This window comes from Chaetura pelagica, unplaced genomic scaffold (genome assembly GCF_000747805.2).
Source record: "Chaetura pelagica isolate M959 unplaced genomic scaffold, ChaPel_1.0 scaffold221, whole genome shotgun sequence".
Classification (NCBI taxonomy): domain Eukaryota; kingdom Metazoa; phylum Chordata; class Aves; order Apodiformes; family Apodidae; genus Chaetura; species Chaetura pelagica.
This window is the reverse complement of record NW_009952533.1, coordinates 382,845-407,978: the sequence shown is the minus strand read 5'-3', so window position 1 is coordinate 407,978 and position 25,134 is coordinate 382,845. Positions and strand designations below refer to the sequence as shown.

The following is a 25,134-nucleotide window of genomic DNA, read 5'->3' as shown; positions in this document are numbered from 1 at the left end:
GCACAAAACAGATGGCCTGAAATTTACCCTACATCTTCACAGAATATGCATTATTTTGTAAAAACGCAGGTCCTATCAGCACAAAAGGAATCTGCAGGATGTTATCTTCCCTTCAATAATCAATAGATTTAAGTAGTACGAACAGTATCACAGAATGGATTGGGTTGGAAAGGACCTTAAAGATCCTCTAGTTCCAACACTCCTGCTACACCAGGTTGCTCAGAGCCCCATCCAACCTGGCCTTGAACACTTCCAAGGATGAGGCAGCTACAGCTTCTCCAAGCAACCTATTACCATGTCTGACCAACCGCTCAGTGAAGAATTTCTTCCTACTGTCTAAATCTGCCCTCTTTCATCTTAAAACCATTCCCCCTCTTCCTATCACTCCATGCCAGTGACTCAGCTGGCATTTAACAAATAAAAACAAGCAACAATCAAGGAGTCCACTGGCAGGATGATTTAGTGGATAAGCAGGAGCCTGAGCAGTAGGTTGACCTGAATTCAGGAGAGACTTCCTCCAATACCTCAAAACCCTGCTTCTATCTGCCTTTATTGTGCTGTTTAGCAGCACTCCATCTGGCTCCAAAAGGCCTGGGATGCCTAAAAGGCACAGCACAGTGATAACGGTGTGAGCCTAGCCCTTGTGGATATTGATGCCACTACACCACTCCCAGGAAGAGCTGTCTGGGGCCAGCCCAGGCATTTCCACCCAGATACTTTGCTGCACAGCGTGGAATCTTAACAAGCCAAGTGTGATATCCAAGCATCTGTGAGCAGCATCCTGTTCACAGATTTTATTTCCCATTCCTGTAGTTAGGGAATAAGGGTCTACAGTTGTGCAATCTAATTCCCAGATGACTCATCTTCTTGTAATGACACGTTTTCTTCTAGGGCTTTGAGTGCTCCTGAGAAACACCAGCACAACAGCTCACAGAGTCAAGATTTAGTAAGATTAAGCACAGCGTTTTCTTTTGCTGAATCTTCTTAAGCCAGATCAAAGTCTTCTTAAATCAGATCAGCTTCCCAGCCCAATTTATATTGTGCCTGCTATGGAACTACTATAACACATAACTGAGAGGACAGTGAGTGGGGCCAAGATGAACCTGGAACTGTTCATATAATGACAGCCCCTGATGAGTAATCACTTGGCAGTGATAACCTACCTACAGTATCTAATTCCACCCTCAGTTAAAACCATGGCATGCCACTGAAGACATTCAGGGCACAGCAGTATGTAGAACTAGTCAACTGCTTTACATGAAATCACAGCAATCCATCTCTTCACAGCTTTGTTTCAGTACACTTTTGTTAAACAGAAACCAACTGTTAGTATTTGTAAGTTTGTGCCTGCTTTACAAAAGGCTTCAGCTTTCATGGCTATTCAGGATCTGCTTTGAGGAGAAACCCTAAGATTTCTACTCCATTAACCCACTCAGCATATGAAACTACAGATCAGGAGACATGCTCCTGCACTACCAGGAACTTCAGCTTTTGGAAATGGGGCTTCACAATTATAATCAAATATGCAAACCAAAAGATCATGCACAATATTTATTGACCACTCTAGGTTTTCATTTCACAAAATTCCTCCTTTGGTCAGGCATTTCAACACCTAACCTCAATTCTTAACGTGGCTCTAACAATGTTGCTAGTGTAGTGCAAAAAATAACTCACTTTTGGCACATCAACTGCCACCTCCCTCATGGCGCTGGGCCTGACATCCTTCATCCCCTGCAGGAAGTCATTGAAAGCAATCATCACTGACCCAGCCACCTCGTTGTCCAATAGGTTAGGTCTTTTCCCCAGTGCTCTCCGCAATGCATACAGGCCTATTAAAAACAAAACACATATGGAAATATGTAGACTTCCTTCTGGTTCTCAAAAATGTGAAGTGTACAACACACAGCAGCACTGGAAAGGAAATTATGTTCACAAGAATGTCTCAACACTGGGCCTTAACTAGGTCAAAGAACATGCAAAACACTTCTGATGAGAGAGCAAGAAAAAGGGGATTTAATGACCACAGACAGAATATAAACTAAATCTGTTCTAAAAAACAGAATGAAAAAACAGCCTTGCTCCTGTGTTTCCGGAGATGAAGCTAACAGGGCAAAACCTCCACATGTCCATACATCAAACTGAACATATTTCTAAACCACAGAGGAAGAAGGATAACAAACATTCAAGGCAAAGGTTAAATCAGCTCATATCAGACATCTGCAACCTTGTCCATTCCTCTATTATTAGGACTGCATTTTCCAATCTGCTCTTGAAAAAAAGATAATGAGAATTCTTTTACTTTCATTGGAACCCTCTTCTGCTATCTAGTAAGATGCCAAATACCCTTACTTTTATTGATATGCAACAAACATTCCCTGCCACACTCAAAAGCTCTTTGTTACCTTCAGCAGTCACGCTTTTCAAACACAAGCCTAGCTTTTACCTCCTCCTTTCCTTGGCCAAATCAACTCATAAAATATCTATACATTTTTATATTAATTTCTGGCTTCCCCCTATAATTCAATCCTTCAAAAGCCACGCAAATCTCACGCACTTGCACATCAATATATCAATGCTCCTTGGGCAGGACCAAGCAGTACCATCTGCAGCTCCCAGGCTTTCCCCAGGGAGGGCAACTACAGCTCCAGTTGTGTAAGAGGCCCAGAAGCATCACAGTTTTCCCACTGTGTAATTATACCCTTTTAGGTCTAATATTATTTGGAGTTCTATTGCTTCTACTTTCAATCCTGTTGTGTGAAGTGAACTTGTCAAATATGTCAGTTAGTGTAATATTACATGATGGGTATAATCTTATTATACACAGGTACACACACACCCATACACATGCAGGGGCAGTGAGTACGACACCAATTCGTCTTTCATGACCATAAAAAGACATACATTTGTTAAATATTTTCTATATTTAACTAAACAAAGCATCAATTGGAGCTACATGAAAGGACAATAAATGGGATAAGCTGTTTCTGAAAATAGAGGCAATTTTAACTTTCTGTAGATTGTTGTCTTTTTCTACAGAGGCAATGGTAGATGCAGACACACAAAGTCTCTGACAATGACAGGAATTCTGCATTTCCTACAATATATACAACGTGTGAAGAGATATAATATCTCCCTTGTGAAGTAGTACACCTGGTGTCTTTCCATAAACTGCCAATTACAGCAGAGTCTGAGCACCTGCATTCAATACCCAGGCTCTTAATACAATAATGAAAAAAAAAAGTTTGTAATTCAGGTTTCCCCTTGCACAGAACATCCAGAACTAATAAGATATATAAATAAAAACACTCCATGAAGCCAAAGGGAAAAATTAAAATCTGGTCACCAGAGGACAAATATAAAATATAACTGACTCATTTTAACAGTCCAGACAGTGTTCATGTCGTTCCTCCCCCACTTCTTCCTTCCTCTGAAATAGGTAATTTTAAGCAAATAAGAAACTCAAGCAAGACAACATAGATTCACCCCCCAGATTTAACATTTACTTCCAAGCAAATAACAAACTTGACATCTTATTGTAGTGTCATTGCAGCTAACACTTTGGGGAGTGGGAGAAAGTTTTGAGTCCTACATTTTCTTTTTGGGGAAGGCAATTCACAGCACTCTCACTTTAAAAAAAAATGAAAGACTAAATAATGTAGCATGAAATTAAGCCATAGTGAAAGCAAGTAACAGATAAAGATCTCTGCTCCTCGTTTCTATGCATATCTGTTCCATCAAGTTCCAGTTTAGCCCAGTGCCCATTGGATGCATTTCAATTGTGTCATGGTTATCTTTTTTCAGGACATGAGGAATTATTAAAAACAAACAGTTTATTTTAAAAATTGAGAAAGAACAGCACAGAAAAATGCCCAAGCAGAATACCGCTCTTAAGGACTGTTGCTACTATGGGTATGAGTGAAAATTCAGTCCTCAGCAGTGGGTTTGAAATGCAACAGCCTTGATCCAGAACAGGAATAAAGAGGTCACAGCTTTCCAAACAAAGCCTGAATTCATTTCAGCATGTGCACGCACACACCACTGCACAGGTCAGCATTTAATTGAAACAATGTTTTACATTAAAACAATAATAAAAAACAGATTGAGAAAGAAAGCATGATTCTTCCTGTTTCCTCCTGTTATCATAATCATTCTTTCCTGCATCTCAGGCTGACCTCTAACCAGAGGCGGGGGAAAAGTCTTTTTAACAGGAGAAGGATACAGCCAGTGGCAGAAAAACACATCCTTGTCTCGATACACTGAAAGATGTATTTAATGTAAGGAAATGCAGGGCAGGATGCAAAACATGCTGCTAGAGCAGAGACAAAGGAGGTGAAGCACCACAGCAAGTTTATCACTACAGAAGTTGTAACAAAGATAAGATTCAGACACGGTACCTCAGAAAACACTCAGCTTAGCTGTTGGGTATCTTTCACATGGGTTTTGGTTTGAATATATGTCTTTGCTGTAAAATTACTCTGAGTAATGCATTTGTCTCAGCTTTGTTTGCTCCTCTTCAGGTTTTACTTCATTCTTAAGGAGTAATGAATATCAATAGCCTTTTGGCAGTGACCGATGAGGCTCAAAAGCAGGCGAGTGGGTTTTCACTGTTTTATTCCAGCAGGAAGGGGAGGAAGGACACAGATGCAGTCAGCCTGCATGATGGTGGATGGGAGTGTTCAGACAGGCCAACTATTTATAGTAAAAGGACATATGGCTGGTCCCTAGGACCAGCAGAACAGAAACTTAACTCGGAAGGCAGCCTTTGTAATAGTGAACAACACTGATTCTCAGTGGAGTATAAATGGAAAATCCCAGTTTAAAAAAAAAAAAGCATAATAAATCATGCATGATTACAAACAATGGAAAATAAACAATTTGTTCCAGTCCAGCAACTGTGTGCTCTACCTCACCAATTCATCCTGTCTGTCTAGAACAGAGGAAACTAAGTGGACAGAGGCAAAAAAAAAGCAGAACGCCCTGTTCTGGTACAGATGATCCTTCTTTGGTACCAGGCTGTGCATGAGGTCGATAGCATTGTTCCTCTGCAAGATTTTCTTGCTCATAGGTTGGCTAAGCTTTGGCACATTAGATCATAATCACAAATGTCTGAGCCTAAAAAACGACTCTATGACACTGCTATGTTTGTCAGAGTTTGTGTATAATTACACACTACTGTAAATAACAGAAAGGATCCACTGAAAACAACATACGTATATACTGTAGGTTTCAAGAAGAGAATATACACAATACTTAAGGAAACTAACTGAACAAAACAAAACTGTTAATCATGCATCTTTCACTCCCCATCAGCTATTTCTGCAGCAAATCCATCTTGTCTGGACTTACTCTACCAGAATCCTAATACCAGAATTTCTAAGTAGCTTCAAAGGAATTGTAATCTTCTTGTAAGATTGTTTACAAAAGGAAATGTTTCTTCTTTCCTTGCTAATCTGGCATTTCCCTTCTAAATTACCATGATCAAACCCAGAAGAGCCATACCATTTCTCCCTGTGACAGCTGTCAGATCCAACATGATACTCTCCTGCATGGCTGGCAGTGGCATGCACAACAGCAAACAAAAATTACAGCTTCCTAATAGCAATGGATGGGGTGTCTTCCTTCTAGACCTTTACATGCTGTACTTCAAAATTTAACTGTTTTAAGCATGGAAAAAGCATTTCATATAACTTAAAATTAATTTTGAACTTTAAAGACCATAAGAGAAGCATATCAGACTTCACAAGCAATGGATACAGAAGTTATTCCAGTGTTTGCTGTTTTTGAGATAAGGAGCTCTTGTGCCTTATATTAGGCAATTTTTAATCAGCATGGCTTTCTGCAGTCAGTCATGACAACAATCCCAAAATTATAGCAAGAAACCTTTAATAGAGCTTCAAGTATCATATACCACAAATCACATGTGGCATATAGCCTTATAAACAAATATAGAACATAATTACATCAAGACATTGGCTGTCCAAAGCCAAGGAAAAAAATAGTGAACATGTATATTTGTTGTTGGCAGTTGTGCATAAATACACAGTAGCACATACAAAGCCTTTTCGCCTAGCAGACAGAGCCTTGCCATCCCCTGGTAAGGACCACTGCCCCACTGAGAATGTCCCACAGACACATCCTCACCTGTTCAGTCTATCTTTCAGCCTGTGTAGAGACATCAAACCAGCTCTCCTACCCATCACAGTGAGGCAGCACCAGGTAGTAACAAGAGCAGCTGCCACCAGCACTGAGGGACAGCAAAGATACATCCAGGCAAAGGCTCTTTTTCCTTTAAGTCCCCAGAAAATGGAACAACAGCACCAGGCAAGCACCTGATGCTTGTGGACCACTAACTAGCAGACTTTCCTCGACCTGGGGGCAGGAACACAACAGCTGAATAATTCTGATGTGTTCTTCCATTTGCATCCTAGGAAACGTATACATTTTGGAGGGGGTGTTTGGTATGTTCAGGTTTGTTTTCTTTTCATCTGTTTCACTGGTTTTGTCTTTTTTTACCCCCCTCCCAATGTACAAAGTATGGAATCAAACACATTAACAAATTTACCAAGAAATAAAATAAATAAATCCATAACCAGACTAATAAATATACACTTTAATCTTATTTAATTTTTATTTAATCTGTGCATAAAGTGCATGCCTCCTTAAAAAAAAAAATATTAGGAAGCAGAAACCCTAACTTTGCTCTGGAAAATGTATTCTTCCTTTAACTGCCAGTGCTATATGGGAAAATCCCTATAGAACTTCCATATACTGTTTGAACAGGAAGGATAATGCCCTTAAATTCCTTGTAACCGTAACACTGCAAATTCTCTCAGCTAACCTGAGCATTAATCTACTGTAGGGATTATGTACACGATTTATAGGCCTTTGTGAAGAGCTCCAGTGTTTGCTGGAACATGTCTATGGAGCTGACTAAAAGTTGCTGAGAGAGGAGGGAAAGGAAGGAAGGAGAAACTGCATTTTCAAAAATTCTTTCATATAGGAAAGGGTTTATTCACAGATCAGGTACAAGTTCATCATCTATCCTCAGAAAACAACAATGGAGGGAAATAAGGAATACCAGACTGCCCATTTCTAGCCCGCTTTCCTACGTGAACATACCTAAGCTAATCATATGTGCATTAGAAGAAAAAAAAAGACTGCCAGGCTATCAGAATTGCAAAGGCAGGAAGACTAGAAGCAAGAGTTAGTGACTAAGCATTAGTCTACTTGTAATTAGGAACACTGTGAAGTCAGAATATAGCTAAAGGTCAGGAGACCTACAAAAACTGCCTGAAAATATTGGAGTTCTGTCCTCCCCACAGCAGCTATCCATTCTATGTACAAACACCTAGTGCTAACTGATCTCACTCCTTCAGAACTAACACCCACATACAAATTATATTACTTTTCACCAGAGGATCTTTTATGCTCTCTTATCAAGTAAAAAGCCAAAAAGAACTAAGACTGCTTTCAGATCATAAGTTTGCCATGATACATCCCTGGAGCCAGAAAAAAATTGAACTTTTCTCTTGTAGTACCATTGCTACACAGATAGCTTGTCTGAAATACAGCTGATGATAACTTATTCAGAAAAAAAAAAGCACAGCTATGGAAAACATCATTTGTTACCCAGATACTGAGAAAGCTTGCAACTTTGCAACCTGATGATGAATATCTACTCTGAACATCAGTTCAGATCTTTCTACAGCCAGCAAAGCAAGATGGAGTGAAATGAATTGTAACAGTCCCTCCCCATGTACTATGAAGGGAACAAAACTCCTACATATTTTTAGTACAGGAAGAACTGCAGCAAAAATGTATTCAAAACAGAGCCTATTACCATTGCTGTTCAAGTTACATTTGAAACCAGATTCAGCACAAAAGCTGAAAGGAAAAAAGACAGGCATACCAATTGCTCCACAGAGAAGACACCATACTTCAGCTGTAGATGTTGCTATGTTATGGTCACTGAAAGAATGTAAAAATGTGAAGAGAACTAAGGAGATAATTGTTAGCAAAAAATCAAAAGATATCCGATTCTAGAAACATAACTGTTTTAAATGAAATTCTGCCTAAAACAAGTCAAAGTGACATAAACAAGTATCAGACAAACCATGAAAAAACAGAACAGAGAACAAAATGAAAAATTGACTTTCCAAAATTTGAAGTTACTAAAGGTTTCTTGAAATACAATATGCTTATCAAACAAGTAATTTCCCAACAAGTATTCTTGTATCTTGGAGAGAAAAAATAGTTTTAGTCTAAATACATAACTACAAGTCATAACTGGAGCCTGCCTCAGAACCAGGAAATAAAATAACTTTCTTCATTGCAAGGAACCAAGTCTGAATCACCTGCTATAACTTAATGCCAGGTTTCTGGAGGGCTGCAGTGAACACTGCTAGCAGGAGACAAACACCACAGTCCTTGTGTGCTAGTCAGCAGTTATAGTGAGCATGGTTATCCTACTTCAGCTTGCAGCAGATGGAAAATTAGGAGAGACATGATGAAAGAGGAAGAAGGAAATGTCCAAGTTTGCAGAATACCTTCAGTTAGGAAAAATGCCAGCTAAGATGAATGACTCTGTGTACAGCATGTCATACTACCAAGAAGAAAGTCCACAGATCTGCCAAATCCTTATCAGAAATTAAAGGTCTGGAAGCTGTCTTCAGATCTTACATGTTTGTAACCTTTAAAGTCAAAACAGGGGAGCAAGCAGCTCAAACCATTGTAGAAAAAAACAAACAAACAAAAACCTATAGGATAATTTAAAAGATAGTTGGCTGCAAAGTGTCTTCAAAAATCAATTTAGTCTTGGTTAAATAATTTTCATTCATTCAAAAGTGCTATACAGGCAGCTGAGCATTTCCTCTGTTGCTACAGGAGTACCACTGTCTGGCACACAGCTCTCATCCAGCTTTGCATCCAGGGAGCTGAAGCCCCTGAGAGATACAACACCCAACAAGCAGAATAGTGACTACCACACCACTCCTGTCAACATGACTTTGAGCTGTGTGGATTCCCAGGTCTAGGAAATTAACAAGGACCACACAGAACTCTCTGCTCCCACCACAGCTCAGCCAATGATCCAGCCTAAGACAGTATCTGCCCTAAATTTATTCCACTCCTAAGCAAAATTACATAATGCCAAATTTTCAGGATCTGCAAGCTGAGGAATGGTTTCACAGCCCACCAGCCTGCACAGGTAGGGCTGACCAACACATGCTACTCTGGCATCCTGCACCCCCTCACCCTTCAAACCAAACAACTTGCTTTGGGGCTGACCCTGCAACTCACTCAAATGCAAAGTTTCTATATGCATTGCCACACATTAATAGTATTTTTTCTGTACTACTGAAGCTGCAGAACCACACACACAGCATCCATCTGCCATGAAGGTTAATTTATAATATTAATAGCAGTTATTGATCAACTCTTCTCAAAATATTCTTTATTTCCTGCTTATATAAATATCAGCAGACAGAATGGGATGTGCCTTAAACAGATTAAGTACTCAGCCCACAACTGTGTATATCAAGTCAGCAATCCCATCATCCAATTAACTGCAAGCCAGTTTCAGATAAAAACACACTTTAAATTACTTATGCTGAAAACCAAAAGTTCACATGCCCTGACTGCAGTTAAGTGCAATGTTCTCCATATAAAAAAAAAATCAAGTACCATTACAAAACACAATTTTAAAAAAAAGGCCAAAGATTTTATATAAGAAAAGTTAACTACAAAAAGCAACATAATGTTCACCAGCATCACTTCATAGAGGCAAATAGAGCAAGACATTTTGTCTCCGGATACAAAAACAGTTGCAGTAAGGAAACATCTGTGTACTCAGTATATGCAAAGACACAGGAAAAAAAAAGAGATTCAGAATTTCTGCAGTGATATCAGAATGACACTGAACCAAAGTAAAAGGATGACAATCTAAACCTGTGAAGCTAAAATAACACAATTTTTGAGGAATTTTAGAAAAGTAGTTGAGCTATTTAAAATGTCTAAAACAACTGCTATAAAAACAATTCTGTCCTCATCTTTGCCCCAGAAGATGTTGGGGGGAGGAAATACTGAGACAGAGGGCAAGAGATCCCACAGACAAGAGTAAGGTCAACACACTCCACCCAGTATCAAGCATGTTCCTTCAAGCCACTCAGTAGTGTCCAGATGTAGCCACTTCTGTGTGAAAGCCTTAATTTTCAGTTAGTGCTCTAAGAAACAGCCAAAAACCTTGTTACAGTGCAAGTCCAAAAAAGCCACATTGTTTTTTCATGTGTGCATGCAAGCAAGGTCACATTGTTCATAACATGTTCATAACTAGGAAAATTACTTTGGATAATGCAGCTTCTGCATTAAAGACCCAACTTCAGCATTACAGATAACAGCACTAACTTCAAATTGACCAGTGATGAAGCTGGGGATTGGATTATTTTGGTCTTATACCATAAATTAGAGTGATGGAATACAACATAAGAAAACTCAATTGTTTCAGTCCAAAAATTAATTTGTAGCTTTACTTCTGGACTTTGCAGCGCATTTCAAAATTCAGTGTTCTGACATTTCTGCAAAAATCCCTCAATTTCATAAGAATACTTTTTTTTTTTTATTGACCATCTGACTAAACATGCTCATATTCCCCAAAACCCCCCCACCGTTTTCTACATGACCTTTTAGAAAAAGGCAAGCGGCCTTTCCCACCTCGTTTTGAATGCCCTATGGGAACCAGTGTTCAGTTAGAGAATGCAAAAGTAGATCATTTGCAACAGCATAGTTTCAATCTTTTTCTGTGCTACAAAAAAAAAAATAAAATGGTAACACTACAGGCATGGTATCTCCAGTCACTTTCCATAAAAAATATCTATAAAAATAGCTATTGCATGTCGAGCAGTGCTTTCCCTTTAAAATCTGTAATTGCTATCAGTTAATTTGAAAACAAGCCAAAAAAACCCTGCAAAACAACAATCCCATTGCCTTGGTCATCAACTGCCTTTATCAAAATCTACACTTTCAGCAGTGTCTCAGACCACATTGCTACATTTAGAATTTTAATCCCAGAAAAATATTTATTGTACATCCCTGGCAGAACTCAGGTCCTAATCATGTTGGGAAAGGTTCAGACTGAACCTTTATGGCTTATAAAAAGGATAGATATTCTTGGTGTCCTAACACTAGGCTGTTTCATTAAGACTGTGACTGAGCTGAAATGAAAAGCTCAGATTTGAGACACAAGTCTGAGAAGCCACATATTGAACACAGCGTTTGTCTAATTGAAAGAGCACTCAGAGCCTGGTCCTCGGGGTGCACTGAGATACTGTTAATCACATTAGCCCAAACAGCTCACGTTTCCTGCAGGTGGCCAGGCTACCAAAACTGCAGAAGCTGGGGGGAGAAAAACCACATAGATCTAACAAAGACACTGCTGGGTTTCAGGGGAATTGACTTCCCCATCAATTATAGGGAAAACAAAACAAAACAAAATCTAGGAGCCAGCCCTTCAATTATTTTTTCTTCTTTGTAAGTGGATTGCAGAAACACTTTTTTGGATTGTAAAAGATATAGCAGGAAGTTTCTCAGCTCCAAAAAAAAGTCAAATACAGTATCTCCCTAAATAACTTACACTTTTATAGATCTACACATAATCAATATACAGAGCTATTGATAAACCAGCAAAAAGACTCTCCATCTTAACTGTATTACTAATTAAAACAGAGGGGTAATCAAAAGGCCAAACGAATACCAGAGCCAATAAGGTCTCCACACTACAGAACTCTTATAATTATGAACATAAGAGACCATATAATACATGTGTGAAAGCAGCTTCACACTCAGCAGAGTAATGCTGATTCACACTTGTGAAAGATGTAGCTCAATTTCTTATTTCTAAGAATAAGAAGCCAGTGAACCGTTATAATCCTAAAGGCTAAGTAAGGTGAGACCTTTAACTGTATTACAAAGAGGCAATTTAAAACACTTTGATGCAAAACAAAGTGATTAGTGCTTCTTTCATAGAAGTCTCAAAGTTTCAGTGGTTTCAATGCAGCATCCTCACTGGAACCAAACTGATGTTATTGCAAGAGAGACCACTATTTTAAACAAAAACATTTGCTCTTCCTCTCCTCATGATGCTATCTTATCACAGCCCAAGTGTTTTATATCAGCACACTGAAATTATGTGTAATGAACAAGCATGTTCAAGATAAATTGAAAGAGTTACAAAGCAAATACTTACTTTCTCTGTAAACAATACGACTGAACCCACTTCTTGAAGAAATCAAGCTATATTTATATTCACCCTCTTGAAATGCTACAGGCAGCCATAGAAGGATAAGTTTATAATAAATTGCTATATTTGGAAACCTTTGTTGCTAAGCATCTTCTAACATTCAGTACAGTTTATACCATTCATGTCCCTGCTACATAATTAACATTTCACATGTTTTTGCAAAAAAAGCACAGTGCTTATCTTTGTTGTTAAACTTAAACCATTATAATTTTGGGGGGAATTAATAAAAGATTGGGTGGCCAACTAGTTAAAGCAGAAGCAATAAGATCTCAGGGGCATACAAACACTGACATTATATGCAAGGACATGGCAGAGTCTATCTTCCAAACACTGCCTTTGGTTGAGATAAAACAATTCAGAACACAGCTGCTCACACTAGAAGGTAGTCTACTCAATAATTTAGGACACAACAGATGTCTCCCAGTCTTAAGAACATTACTTTCTCAGCAGTACACATGCCTAAGCCCTTTCTTGACAAGAATGCTATGCCCGTGAATCCCTCAGAGGGTACTCAGCTCCTCAAGAGTACCACGAGGAGCCCCGTTGCCAGCTGATGTCCACAGAATGTGGTCCAGTGCCCATCAAGTTATTTGCAGGTCTTCCATACTATGCTGTTAACCTACACGAAAGCACACAGTTAATTGTGGAAATCACAAGCATGGGCTGTGCCACAGAATATCACAGCAAATCCCAGTTTCTCCATTGTAATTATTACAAGCAACGTAATCTTGAACAGACATGAGGTACACTAGTTCTGAAAGCATTGGACTGGCCAGGTTAGAAATACTAGTTTTAATTTTCCCAGAATTACTGTATTATTTATAAAACAGCCAAATAATATTTGTGTAACATATGGAAGGGGGATGCAAGTCCTCTGCCCAACAATTAAGATCAAGATAGATACACATGCAGAGCTGATGCCTATCACCCTGTTGTCAACTCTTGCAACAATAACTACCAAGATAACTGGCATTTTTCCCATAAAGGCAAACAATTTTGCAGTTTCCTTTGGTGAAAAGCTGCAACTGTATCTTTAGTAGAGGATAATAAGGTATTAGAAGAAAAATCCACTAATATTTTTAAAATTCAGCAGATCAAGTAAAACCACCATTTATTATTATATCCTGACTATTACATAAGAATTTCATTGGTATTTGATCATAATACCAAGTTTGGAGAAGTCCAGACCACACTGCACAGATCTTCCGTATTTCTTGTCCACCTTTCCTCTCCTTGCCCATGCCAGCATGCACAGCATTGCAACTGTGTACACACCATACATAAAGGGGCCTAGAAACATTCAGCACAAGTGAAAGCTTTGTCTATGATAGCCCTACACCTACTATATTTGCCATGTTGCATTAATTACTACACCCTTGGTTTATATAGGAAGTATCTACACAATATTACATGTGTAACAGATACATGTAAAGAAAACAGAGTTGAAACATAAGGATAAGGAAGGATGAGTCCTTTGGCAATTATCTAAACCTTGTATTATGAATATAAAAGTATTTAGCTTGTAAACTTTCAGGCTGCCCAGCCACATATGAAGCACTCAAAGATATAAATGGGGTAACCAGGAGTCAAGAGTCTCACAAACACCAATCCTGCAATACAATTAGCAAGAGGCCATCATCTCACACAAAAATTGGAACATGTATTTCACCTGTACTTACACATGTGAAAGTGGCACAAGTAACCTTACAATTTGTGAAAGAACTCTTAACTCTGATGTTGCCCAATTATTAAGTATTTTGGTTATTTAGAAATGTGCACCAACAGTCTTAACTAACTACATGCTTACATTGTGTTTTATGCTGTAATACATATGAAATATTACGTTCAATTCTGAACCCTACATTGCCAAAAGGTTATTGACAAACTGGAGGGAGTTCAGAGAAAAATCAGCATAATTTCTCAGAAGGCAGGAAGGACTTATTTATGAGAAATGATTAAAAGAGCTAAATATTTATAGTTTGGCTCAGTAATGAATGAGGAGGTAGGGGACATGAGAACAGCCTGAAGATATCTTAAGGGTGTAAACACTAAGGAAGGAGAGTGCACGTGTTATACAAGGATGTAAATAGAAATAATGGGATAAAACTAAACAAGGAAAACTTAGGCTGAATATTGGAAAGCATTCCTGGACAGCAAGCTATCTTGGCCCATGGCGCAGTTCTTAAGTGAAGCAACAGAAGTCCATTGCTTGGAACAAACAAGACTAGACAAAACACTGGAAAATTTTCCATATGGAATAAACCCCAATCTGCTGAGGAGAAATTTTACCTCACAAAAGCTAGCCTTTTCTAAGTTTAACTCTAGTGAAAGCAGTAATATTTTACAAGGTGGCAAAAATTGAATACAAAAGATAATCTAGAGCTTAATCAGAAATAAATAATCCACGTAGGAACATTCCTTAACCACAAGCAACTTAAATTCATGTAATACTTCAACCAAATGATACCTCTGCAACTCTTTCAAGAAGAAAAATACACGTGGGCTGCAAAGAGTTAACAACGCTGAACTATATTCTCCCCAGCAGAGGTCACTCCAACTTAACAAATGACAAGAAATTTAACAGCATGGATTCAAACTCTAGGAAAGAAGGTCAACAGAAAGGAGACATCCCCCTCCACTCATTCCCATCATTGGCTTTGGATAGAAAGCTCTCAGTGTGTCCTTCAATCATTCATGTAGATGCCAGTTTTGGATCTACATAACACATACTGTTCAATTTGCACAACATGCAAAATTCGTTTTCTAAAAGGCACTGATGAAGCGAGTAAATATTCCCTGCTTGCAGCTGGATTATGAAGTGCCCAGAATTGGTGTGCACATGCACTAATAAAGCCTAGGCTGGGTCATGTTTGGAGTTGAAACCACAAAACTTTTCACTGAAAATGTCAGATTACATTAGTTAAATATTTACTACGTGAGGACTGTGACACAGGCAGACTGACAGGCTTCGAAAAACAGACATGACAATAATACAGGAGTATATTGTTTTTGTTGTTGTTTCTATATATTTGTTTTTAAAAGTATGTTTGCTAACTTAAAACAGAGCTTAAAACCACAAAACCTGAAGCTAACAGAAGAGTGCTATGAAAAGAATACTACGTCTGTACGTAGTTTTTTTAATTCTTGATCCATACAAAAGTCCACAAATTCCTATTTGAGAACTATCCCTGGAAACTTGCAAGTAAAAACCTTGCACCTTGTTCCAGGTGCCATCACTCCTAATAAAACTTCTGTCTTCTTCATAGTTAATTCTAATGCAGGAATTAGCCTTGCATTGTGCCACTGCCAGAAGAGGTTGTCCCAGTGCCAGAGGAAATAAAACTAACCAGCACATACAGCAAACATATTTGCCAACTACAAGGGAGAAAATACACATAAGCAGAGCTGAAGAGTCGTATTTTGACTAGACTGATTTAAAAGGCTGCTCATGGGTAAATTTAAGGTCCAACACTTAAACCACGTAGACACATTCTAGCAAACTGTAAGAATGATACAGCTCGCTTTTAATATTTCATCCAATGAAAACAAAAGTGAACCCGTGTTTAAGTACTCCCTGGAACATACTGAACCCTGGCTGCCTGATGCGTGGATAATTCTCCAGGGCTATGCCTCTACTGGAGGCCAAGGGACACTTTCCAGCCCCCAGCTCAGGGCCTACTCTCCAGCTCTCCCAGCCCCTCTGCACAATCCAACCCAGGTGCATACTGTCCCCTAGCCTCTGTCACAAGCTCCTCATCTGCAGGCAAATTAAATACAAGCACAAAAGATGGCAGGGAGCCACAATAAACAGCACTCAGACCCACAGTCTCAACATCCTAGGAACAAGGACCTGCAGGACAAGCCATCTAGCCTGAGTGACTTGGGAATTTTACATGGAAGGGTTGTCTCTAGAATACAACTCTTAGGGGTATGCCAGATAACTCACTAAACCATTTAGTTTACTAATGTGCTAGAAATTGCACCAAAGATTCCCCAATGTTAATAACCTTAACATTTGATTTTTTAATCTATTAATACTCAAAAAGTTTTTATTATCTGCTCAGTAGTGGACTGGTGATCCTCATATTCACAGAATGGCAGGGGTTGGAAGGGGCCATTGGAGATCTAGTCCAACCCCCCAGCCAGAGCAGGACCACCACAAAATCTAGGGCAGGTCACAGAAACACATCCAGACGGGTCTTGAAAAATCTCTAGAGAAGGAGACTCCACAGCCTCTCTGGGGTGCCTGTTCCAGTGCTTTGTAACCCTTACAGTAAAGAAGTTCTTCCTCATATTGAGGTGGAACTTCCTGTGCTCCAGCTTGCATGCATTGTCCCTTGTCCTATCACAGGGCACAACTGAAAAGAGATAGGTCCCTCTTTCTTGACACCCACCCTTCAGATATTTATATACATTAATAAGATCCCCTCTCAGTCTTCTCTTCTCTAGACTGAACAGCCCCAGGTCTCTCAGCCTTTCCTTGTAAGGCAGGTATTTCAGTCTCTTAATCATCCTCCTAGCCCACTGTTGGACTCTCTCAAGCAAGTAAATCCCTGTCCCTCTTGAACTGGGGAGCCCAGAACTGGATACAATGCCCCAGATGTAGTCTCACTAGAGCAGAGTAGAGGGGGAAGAGAACCTCCCTTGACCTACTGGACACACTCTTAATGCACCCCAGGAAACCATTTGCCTTCTTGGCCACAAGGGCACATTGCTGCCATTGCTTGGCTAACTTGTTCTCCACCAGGATTCCAAGGTCCTTCTCCACAGAGCTGCTTTGTACCAGCCCAGCTCCTAACCTGTACTGTTACCTGTACTCTACACTTATTCTTGTTGAACATCATTAGGTCCCTCTTCGCCCAGCTCTCCAGTCTGTCCAAATCTTGCTGAATGGCTGCACAGCCTTCAGATGAATCAGCAAGTCCTCCCAGTTTCATATCAACAGCAAACTTGCTGAGGATACACTCTGTCCCCTCGTCCAGGCCTTTGATGAAGATGTCGAAGAAGGACTGGAACCAGCACTGACCCCTGGGTAATTCCACTAGTTACAGGTCTCCAGCTGGACTCTGCACAAGTGATCACCGCCCTCTGGGCTCTCATTTAGCCAGTTCTTAATCCATCTCACTGTCCACTCTTCTACCCCACACTTCCTGAGCTTGCTCATGAGGACATTATGGGAGACAGTGTCGAAAGGCTTGCTAAGGTCAAGGTAGACTGCATCCACTACTCTCCCTGCATCTACCCATTCAGTCACAACATCACAGAAGGCTATCAGATTAGTCAAGCATGATTCCCCTTGGTAAGTCCATGCTGACTAGTCCTGATAACCTTCTTCTCTTCCAAGTGCTTAGAGATGACCTCCAGAATGCTTGGCTGTTTTCTTTACACAAAAGTGAATTAAATATCATTGTTTTGAACACTATCAGTACAGACTATGGATTTTTTTCCAACAAAGTAAAGACACTAACAATAAAGTAAGATCCTAAATAAGATACACAAAGTCTTACCTGCTTCCTTGCACAAGGCTGCTAAGTCTGCACCCACATAACCATGTGCACTATCAGCCAGTTGCACCAACTCTGCTGCTGTGAGCGAATGGGGAACTTTCTTGAGAAGCTTCTGGAGTATGTCCAGACGGTCTTGGGCATTAGGAATTCCAATTTCTATCTCTTTATCGAAACGCCCAGGTCTGCGCAGCGCGGCATCCAGAGCATGAGGACGATTAGTGGCCCCAAGTACCAAGAGCTGCCCTTCACTCTCTTCCTGAAGGCATCAAAGAATGTAAGATGTTCATTTTAAAATGCAATGAAATGTCACACAGCTTATAAATATACTTCTTGCTTATTTCTCACAACTACTACATACACTAAAATCCTGATGTTAGCTCTAAAGGAATGACAGAAACCTTTCAGAATATATACCCCACAAGTGATCCCATCCAACTTATCCTTAATTGCCATTTAGCATTACTATAAGGTGTACACACATTCAGGTAATTCAAGAGAAACTTTACTCCAAATTGTCCTCATCCTGCTTGTGAACAACTCCACACCGGACAACTCAACTATCATGCAGGAAAATAATTAGAAACTTGCAGATTACAAAAACAGCAGAAACTCATGTTCATACTGTGGACAGATTTCTTTCATCTTTTCTGCTAATAATCATAAAATAATAAATGAAAGATCGACAGACTTTAGGGGCTTAATCCATAATATAGTTAAGTAAATTAAATTTACTGTTTCTTCAGCAGGCTTCTGCATATGTCCAAAATATTACTATGGCAATTTTGAAATAGCTGTTGTTAACTTTAATAGTGCAGCCCACATATCACCAGAACTATTTTGATGGCTTTGAATTCAGAGCAATTAAAAATATCTGGCTTAGTTCAATGATGGGCTCTCACTAAAATTTCAGTTTTATCTCCAAAACTACAAGAGTGGGAGAAGGCAAAGGAAAGACAGTAAAGAAAATTTTCTTTTAATTTCACTGTTATCAGGAGCCATTCCCTTATGTCTTCTGCTTAGCATCCAATAAGGCATTAGATTACTTTATAGAGTCTCAATGAACCCTATTTTCTTTTCCCCTCAAATGACAAATCTAAAATTGTCTGCATTCTACAAGCAAAATTATTTTATTCAGCTAGTCCCCATACACATTAATTGTCTCAATACAATCTACTTACTGAGCCAATGCCATCCATTAACGTCAGCAGTGAAGCAACAACCCTCTTTTCAACTTCATTTTGAGCCCCTTCTCTCTTTGGACAGAGTGCATCCAACTCATCTATAAATATAATGGAGGGGCGACTGGAAAACAGAAAAGGAAAAAAATGTTAAGGTGTTCAGAAAGATTTAGAACTCCAAGAGAACTCCAGAGAAGTACAAAGCTGCTCATGGAAACTGTCCAGTTTCTATGAAAATTAACAAGCAACCCACTCCTTTAGGCAACTGAAAGTTAAAACCTTGCATATGGTGCTACTCAAAGAGGTAACTAAAATAATATTATACAACTAATACCTTTAAGATTATCTATCAGTCTACTTTTGTATGACTCTCTCCCAGAGACTTGACACTAAATACACTGATTTCACTAGTAAAAAGACAGTGGTTTATTTGTTACTTCTACAAATACAGGATGTGACAGTCCTTTGCTGAATGTCTTACAAACACCAATCATCTGGAAATCTAAAGTCTGCCTAAACCAGGTCTAACAAATTTGAGCAGAATACCACTCTAATCCAGAGGCATGCAATAACCAGTACCAACACTAATTAGCTCCTTTAGAGCTGGCTTCCATGTTTCAGCACATTACAACATTGGTCTCCAAAGACAAAACTAGACAGAAAAGTCTGGATCCAGATAAAACTCTGGCTCATGCTTCCATCTGTTGAAGTAAGTCTACAATACACTAACGATACAGATCAAGCAACTTGGCACCATCTGTAACAGTCCCTTAAAAAAGGGCAGTGTCCAAAAGCATTTAATAGGCATACTAGAATTTCACTGCTTTCCTTCTAGCTAAGCTCTATATAAACAAATTAATTTCCTTTTAAAAACCACTGCAGGAAAAAATTACGATTCAAAGATTCTTGCAAACGTTCCTCTTTTAAGAGCATTAACGCTGGAACCAACACCGCAAATAAGTGAGCACAAATAAAATATTCAAAAAAAAAAAAGAACATACCACAGAGAAGCTTCAGCAAATATCTGACGCAATCTTGATTCAGACTCCCCATAAAACCTATAATGATTCAAATATTTTAATTAAAAAAACTTTTTGGTCTTTTCCAGGCAACTTGGAAAATTAATGCTTATATGTTCGAAAAAGCCATAGCGCAGCCTTTCGAAGTACAAGTATATGCAAATCTACAACATTCTTTATTTACACAAGGACTAGAATTTAAGGTAAAATGGGACACATGCAAAGATATACCATCTTGTAATTAGAAAAAAATATGACAGGGAAAAGCTTCTCTATCCTGTGTTAGAAACAATATTATCTATATTTTTAAAGATCAATAAAAAATAAATTTCCAGGAGACATTAATAAGTGCAGCATCTTAATTTAACATGTTTATCAAGTCACTTTTCTTGTTGCAGAACTAACTTGCAATTTAGTCCCCTCTTTAATTTAGTCCATGCCTTACATAAACTTCTTGGCTGAACTGATAAACCTCTTATTACAAGAAGAAACACAAGCCCTACTTACTAGAACCCTTCCCCATTTGTTTTTGACTCTCTTGGGCAGATAGCCCATAGCCAATTCTACATCTACATCTATCCACAATGGACAGATGCCAGGCCAGGGGGGGCTAATGTATTTATAGAATTAATGAAAATAAATTGGGTGGACTTACTTGCTTATTATTTCAGGACCATTAATAACAGTAACGTGAGCGCCAACCTCGTTTGCAATGGCTTTGGCAATCATCGTCTTCCCGGTACCTGGAGGGCCATATAACAGCACTCCTCTAGGAGGAGGGATTCCTTTAAACAAGAGCACATGCACACAACAGAAAGGAAAGTTATTTGTGATCAATGCTGAACAACCTGCACTTCATATTTTACTGTCCTGGTTATTACCAACTGCAACTTGAGCTCAGCATTAACTCTTTGACAGACATACCATTTGGATAAAATGGTAAGCTTTAAGTGGCAAGAGCACTCTTATATGGGACATACATATACATTCTTTATTTTTGAAGTCCAAGTTTAAAAAGCAACCATTTAAATTGTTATATTTTTCAGTAGTTCAACATTATAATCCTCCCTGTGCTTTCTGTGTTTTTTAAAAAAAAATGACTGGACTGAGTACCTAACATCCATGAATGTTCTTTATTAAGTTATCCATTATTCTTGTAGTGTCATTACTACAAATTTCCAACATCAGAAAACCACTTCTCTTCAACACTCCAAAAGATTTCAGAAATACCATGAGGCACAATTCAAGAATACTTACAAAAAATGAAAAATACACATCAAAGTTATTACTTTGCCTCTTTAATGGCAAATGTCAAGAGCCAAAACAGACAAATACCTAAGGACAGAACAAAAGGGACACTAGGAGAAAAAGGTACTGTTTAACTGAACCGCATACAGTTAAAACTGAAGAGAAACTACAGGTAACTGCCATGAGGCAATTCCAGGTAAAGAGGCAAAAAAAAAATTTATAAATTTAACCAGCACATTAAATGGGCACAAAGCTGAAAACAGAAGGTGAGAAATGAGAAAGCAAAAAGAAGAGACAAATATTTGACAAAGGACCGACCCTGGCACAAAAGACACTGCTGAAACATGACCAAAGAACTACCAGTTGGGTACTGCAATACCAGATAGGGAATGATGCTCAAAGGGCAGGTGAACATCCCGGTGGTGACAGACAGTAATACAACTGGTATGGACAGGAAGTCCAAATCTTAATCTGATGAAGTAATTCAAAAAGAAAAAAATTATCTGCTGAGAGAGGACAGGAACAGGAGACAGGTTCACAACAGTCCATTAAAGCATGTGCTGCTCCCTCATGTGGTGCTTCTGGTACTGGCAAGAAACAGAGCAGCTCAAACAAAGGTCTCACCTCAGCTGACAGCCTCGCTCCCCACAAGCAGACAAGGAGACTCAGCATTTGGATGGTTACTAAACGTTTGTAACTGGTGAGGAAACATCACCCCCTCTCATGTGATTACAGAGAATGTGATCAAGCCCTTTGGAGACTAAGTGTGAAGAACGCTGATGCTGAAGCAACCTTTCCACTACCAAAAAACCACGTGGTGATGCTGAGGTTGGAGGTCAGCGAATTGAGCTGGACCACACATGGATAAAGACATCTCACACCATCTACTGACACCAGTCATCACACCCAAGCAACACACAATGAAAGAGCCACCTGTGTCTTAAGTAAATCTTCCCAGTGATCACCAAAATCACCTCCTCTCTAAAGTGTATGTGTAAAAAGTAAGGCTGAGAAATAAAAAGCCTCAAAGACATGATATTAAAGAAACCTTTATAGTTAAGAGCCCTGTCTCATAGTGACATACACCTGAACAAGTACAATGAGCAGACACGCCTGCTTTACGTACACATCCATTTGTGATAAATACACAGTACAGTTTTATCTGTCCAAAAATCCACTAAGTTAAACACAATTTTAAATATGGCAACAGTAGTAGTGATAGTTTTCCATCCTGTAAATCCATATTAACACACTGTGCAGTTTCAGCAAACAGCCTCAAACATCTCCTTAGAAGTTTGCAGAAATTCCACAACACACAGGGATAAAACCAGCAGAAATAACCTGCATTTTTCTCAACCTAAAAAAATATAATTAGTTGACTCTACCGAAAGACATTACAATCTTGTGACAACACAAACATCTGCACCTTTCAGATGCCCAAGTAGAGAAAAGTCTTTCCTATGTACTATAAATTATTCTTATGCATACCTGAATTTTCTTTCACATATTGTCTATTATATTTCTTCCCTACTCAATTTTTTTCCCCACACAAGCTGTTATAACATCTTCATAGTATCTGTACAGTATAATCATAAAACAGTTTGACATTGTTTGGACATATAAGTATACCAGACCAGTGTTACATAGAATTCAGTGCACATTCCTGGAATAACTTAAAGGAAAAAAAAAAAAAAAGAAAAAGTCATGTTAGAGAAAGAAACTAGTATCAAATGAAGAAAGCCAACTCTTAGGCATCATACCGTAATTCTTGAACAGTTCAGCTTGCTTCAAGGGCAGTTCAACTGTTTCTCTAATAGTTTTGAGCTGGCTGCTTAAACCTCCTATCATATCATAGGTGACTCGGGATTCACAATCACCATCTTCTGCAACACTGGTCCTTGATTCAATAAAATTGATTCTAGTTCTTGATGAAATAAAATAAAAAACATCTGTATTGCTTATTGCTCCAGCATTGCCAGTTAGTAGGAGTTCCTCACTGCCTCCTTTCCCAGCCAACTCTGATGCACTGGTGAGGTCTGCACTATCTCCCTTGCCGTTGACTTTGCCTTCCTGACCAGATTCTTGACCACTGGCTGCCAAAGCAGAACTGGGTGTAACTGGTGAACCAGGATCCATCAGTTTGCTTGGTGTGCTCATAGATGCAACCACTGGACTGTCATCAATGTCCATCTTGCTGAGCTGTAGCGATAAATCTAATGTACTTGTCTCCAGATCTGATCTTTCCAGGTCTGGCTCATGCACATCACTGGAAATGGCACTGCCCTGGGCAGTCAGCTCTGCACCATCAGTTCCTTTCACTTTCATCACCACGATGTTACAAAGTTTGCCATAGAAAGTGAAAGCCAAGAGGTTTCCTGGTAAAACTATTTTCCCATCTACAAGATTGACAAAAAAGAAAAAGAAAGAAAAAAAAAGATAAAATTTCAATATACTTTGGCAGCAATAATATTCAGACATTTTTATATCAGAATAATTCTTTATCAGGAAGCCTAAAGAGTGCTATCAGTTAATAAAAGGTAGTTAGCTAATTTCAGGTAATTTAGATTATCCTTTTGTACTAAAACAGACTACTGGATAAACATTTGTCAGTATCATATATAATCTCTCATACTAAGCTCATCATTACATTGAGCATTTTTAATTTCATACAGCATTCAAAGGCAGATTATGGAAATAGTATTGTAAGAATTAAACATTGTGTTTGATGTGTGCCTTATAGGTTTGCAATATTTCATGTTTAGCCCACCATCTCTGAGAGTCTTGGCCTAAGAAAGGTAGAGTTTTCACCTTTGAGCTGACACAGAAAATTAACAAATGTGATCTGAATGCAGCCTATAGGCACAAAAAAACCCAAGGCAACAACGTAAGCAAGATTTATGATTTCCAGCCACACTCATGAACTTGGAACACAGTTTACATTTCCTGCTTTTTAGCACAGTAATATTGTTATTAATTCCTAGGCCAGAAGATTCCCTTTGAGTAGAAAAACTTGTAGTGAGTGCTTTGAGTAGCACTACCTTGAATAACCTGCCTTGCCTTTCTGTCTCACTTAAACATATCTACCACTCAATGAATAGCAGTTTTGCTTATTTACCACCAACATAAAAAAAACAAAAACACAGAGTAGGGGATTTCATTTTAATACTGATCCTTTGTCTTTTTTTAATGTGTAGTATTGCACTTGTCTTCCCAGTGCAAGTAAATTCTGAAGTGCACCCCAGTATCAGCCAGAAGGCCAGCAATGACTACTAGACAGCCATAACTTGAACCAGCAAGATGTATAATGGAAACAAGGAATGGAAACAAGGAATGGAACCAGGATTAATGCAAAACAGATATTCATAGCATGGCAACATTACTTAGCCCAAAGAAGACAAAGCCCTAAAAGAAGCATGAGCAGAACAACATCCGCTATTTTGCCATAAGCTCTTGATTAAAAAAGTAAGAGGAAACTGCTTTTCTATCCAAAACTTTATGATCTACTACAAAAATTAAACAGTTAAAAGACAAGCAGAAAAACTTATACCTAGGTTTCTCAGTAGACAGACAGACATTTCCTCAGCATTAATGGTGGCATCTCTGTCCCTGTGGTAGGAAAAGAAAATACATTTTCCAAGCAGGAACTATTTCAAAACCAATTGTCCACACCACCAAGGCATCACAAACAGGAAAGACAGATGAGCATTTTGCAGCCTTCAAATATTTTCATCTTAACTCTGAAGATATTAGACACATAGTAACAAAAGAAGTGTATGTATTTAATTTGGGGTTAGTTTTTCCATACAAAATGCTGTAATAAACAATATCATAACTTATATTTATAATTTCTTAGGATTACACATAAAGGAGGAATGCTTGTCATCTCAGCA

General features: G+C 38.8%; 1 protein-coding gene across 1 annotated transcript in view; it reads right to left on the bottom strand.

Annotated features, from left to right (window-relative positions):
- The window catches only part of SPATA5 (spermatogenesis associated 5), a 201,293-nt gene that overhangs the window by 172,836 nt on the left and 3,323 nt on the right, over positions 1–25,134 (bottom strand). Inside the window, exons 3-9 of the mRNA XM_010008974.1 lie at positions 24,792–24,850; positions 23,005–23,640; positions 20,652–20,781; positions 19,979–20,035; positions 18,978–19,101; positions 17,800–18,055; positions 1,675–1,829 (exon numbers count right to left, since the gene is read on the bottom strand). Coding sequence (XP_010007276.1) covers positions 1,675–1,829; positions 17,800–18,055; positions 18,978–19,101; positions 19,979–20,035; positions 20,652–20,781; positions 23,005–23,640; positions 24,792–24,850 — 1,417 coding nt within the window. The remainder of the gene's footprint in view (positions 1–1,674; positions 1,830–17,799; positions 18,056–18,977; positions 19,102–19,978; positions 20,036–20,651; positions 20,782–23,004; positions 23,641–24,791; positions 24,851–25,134) is intronic.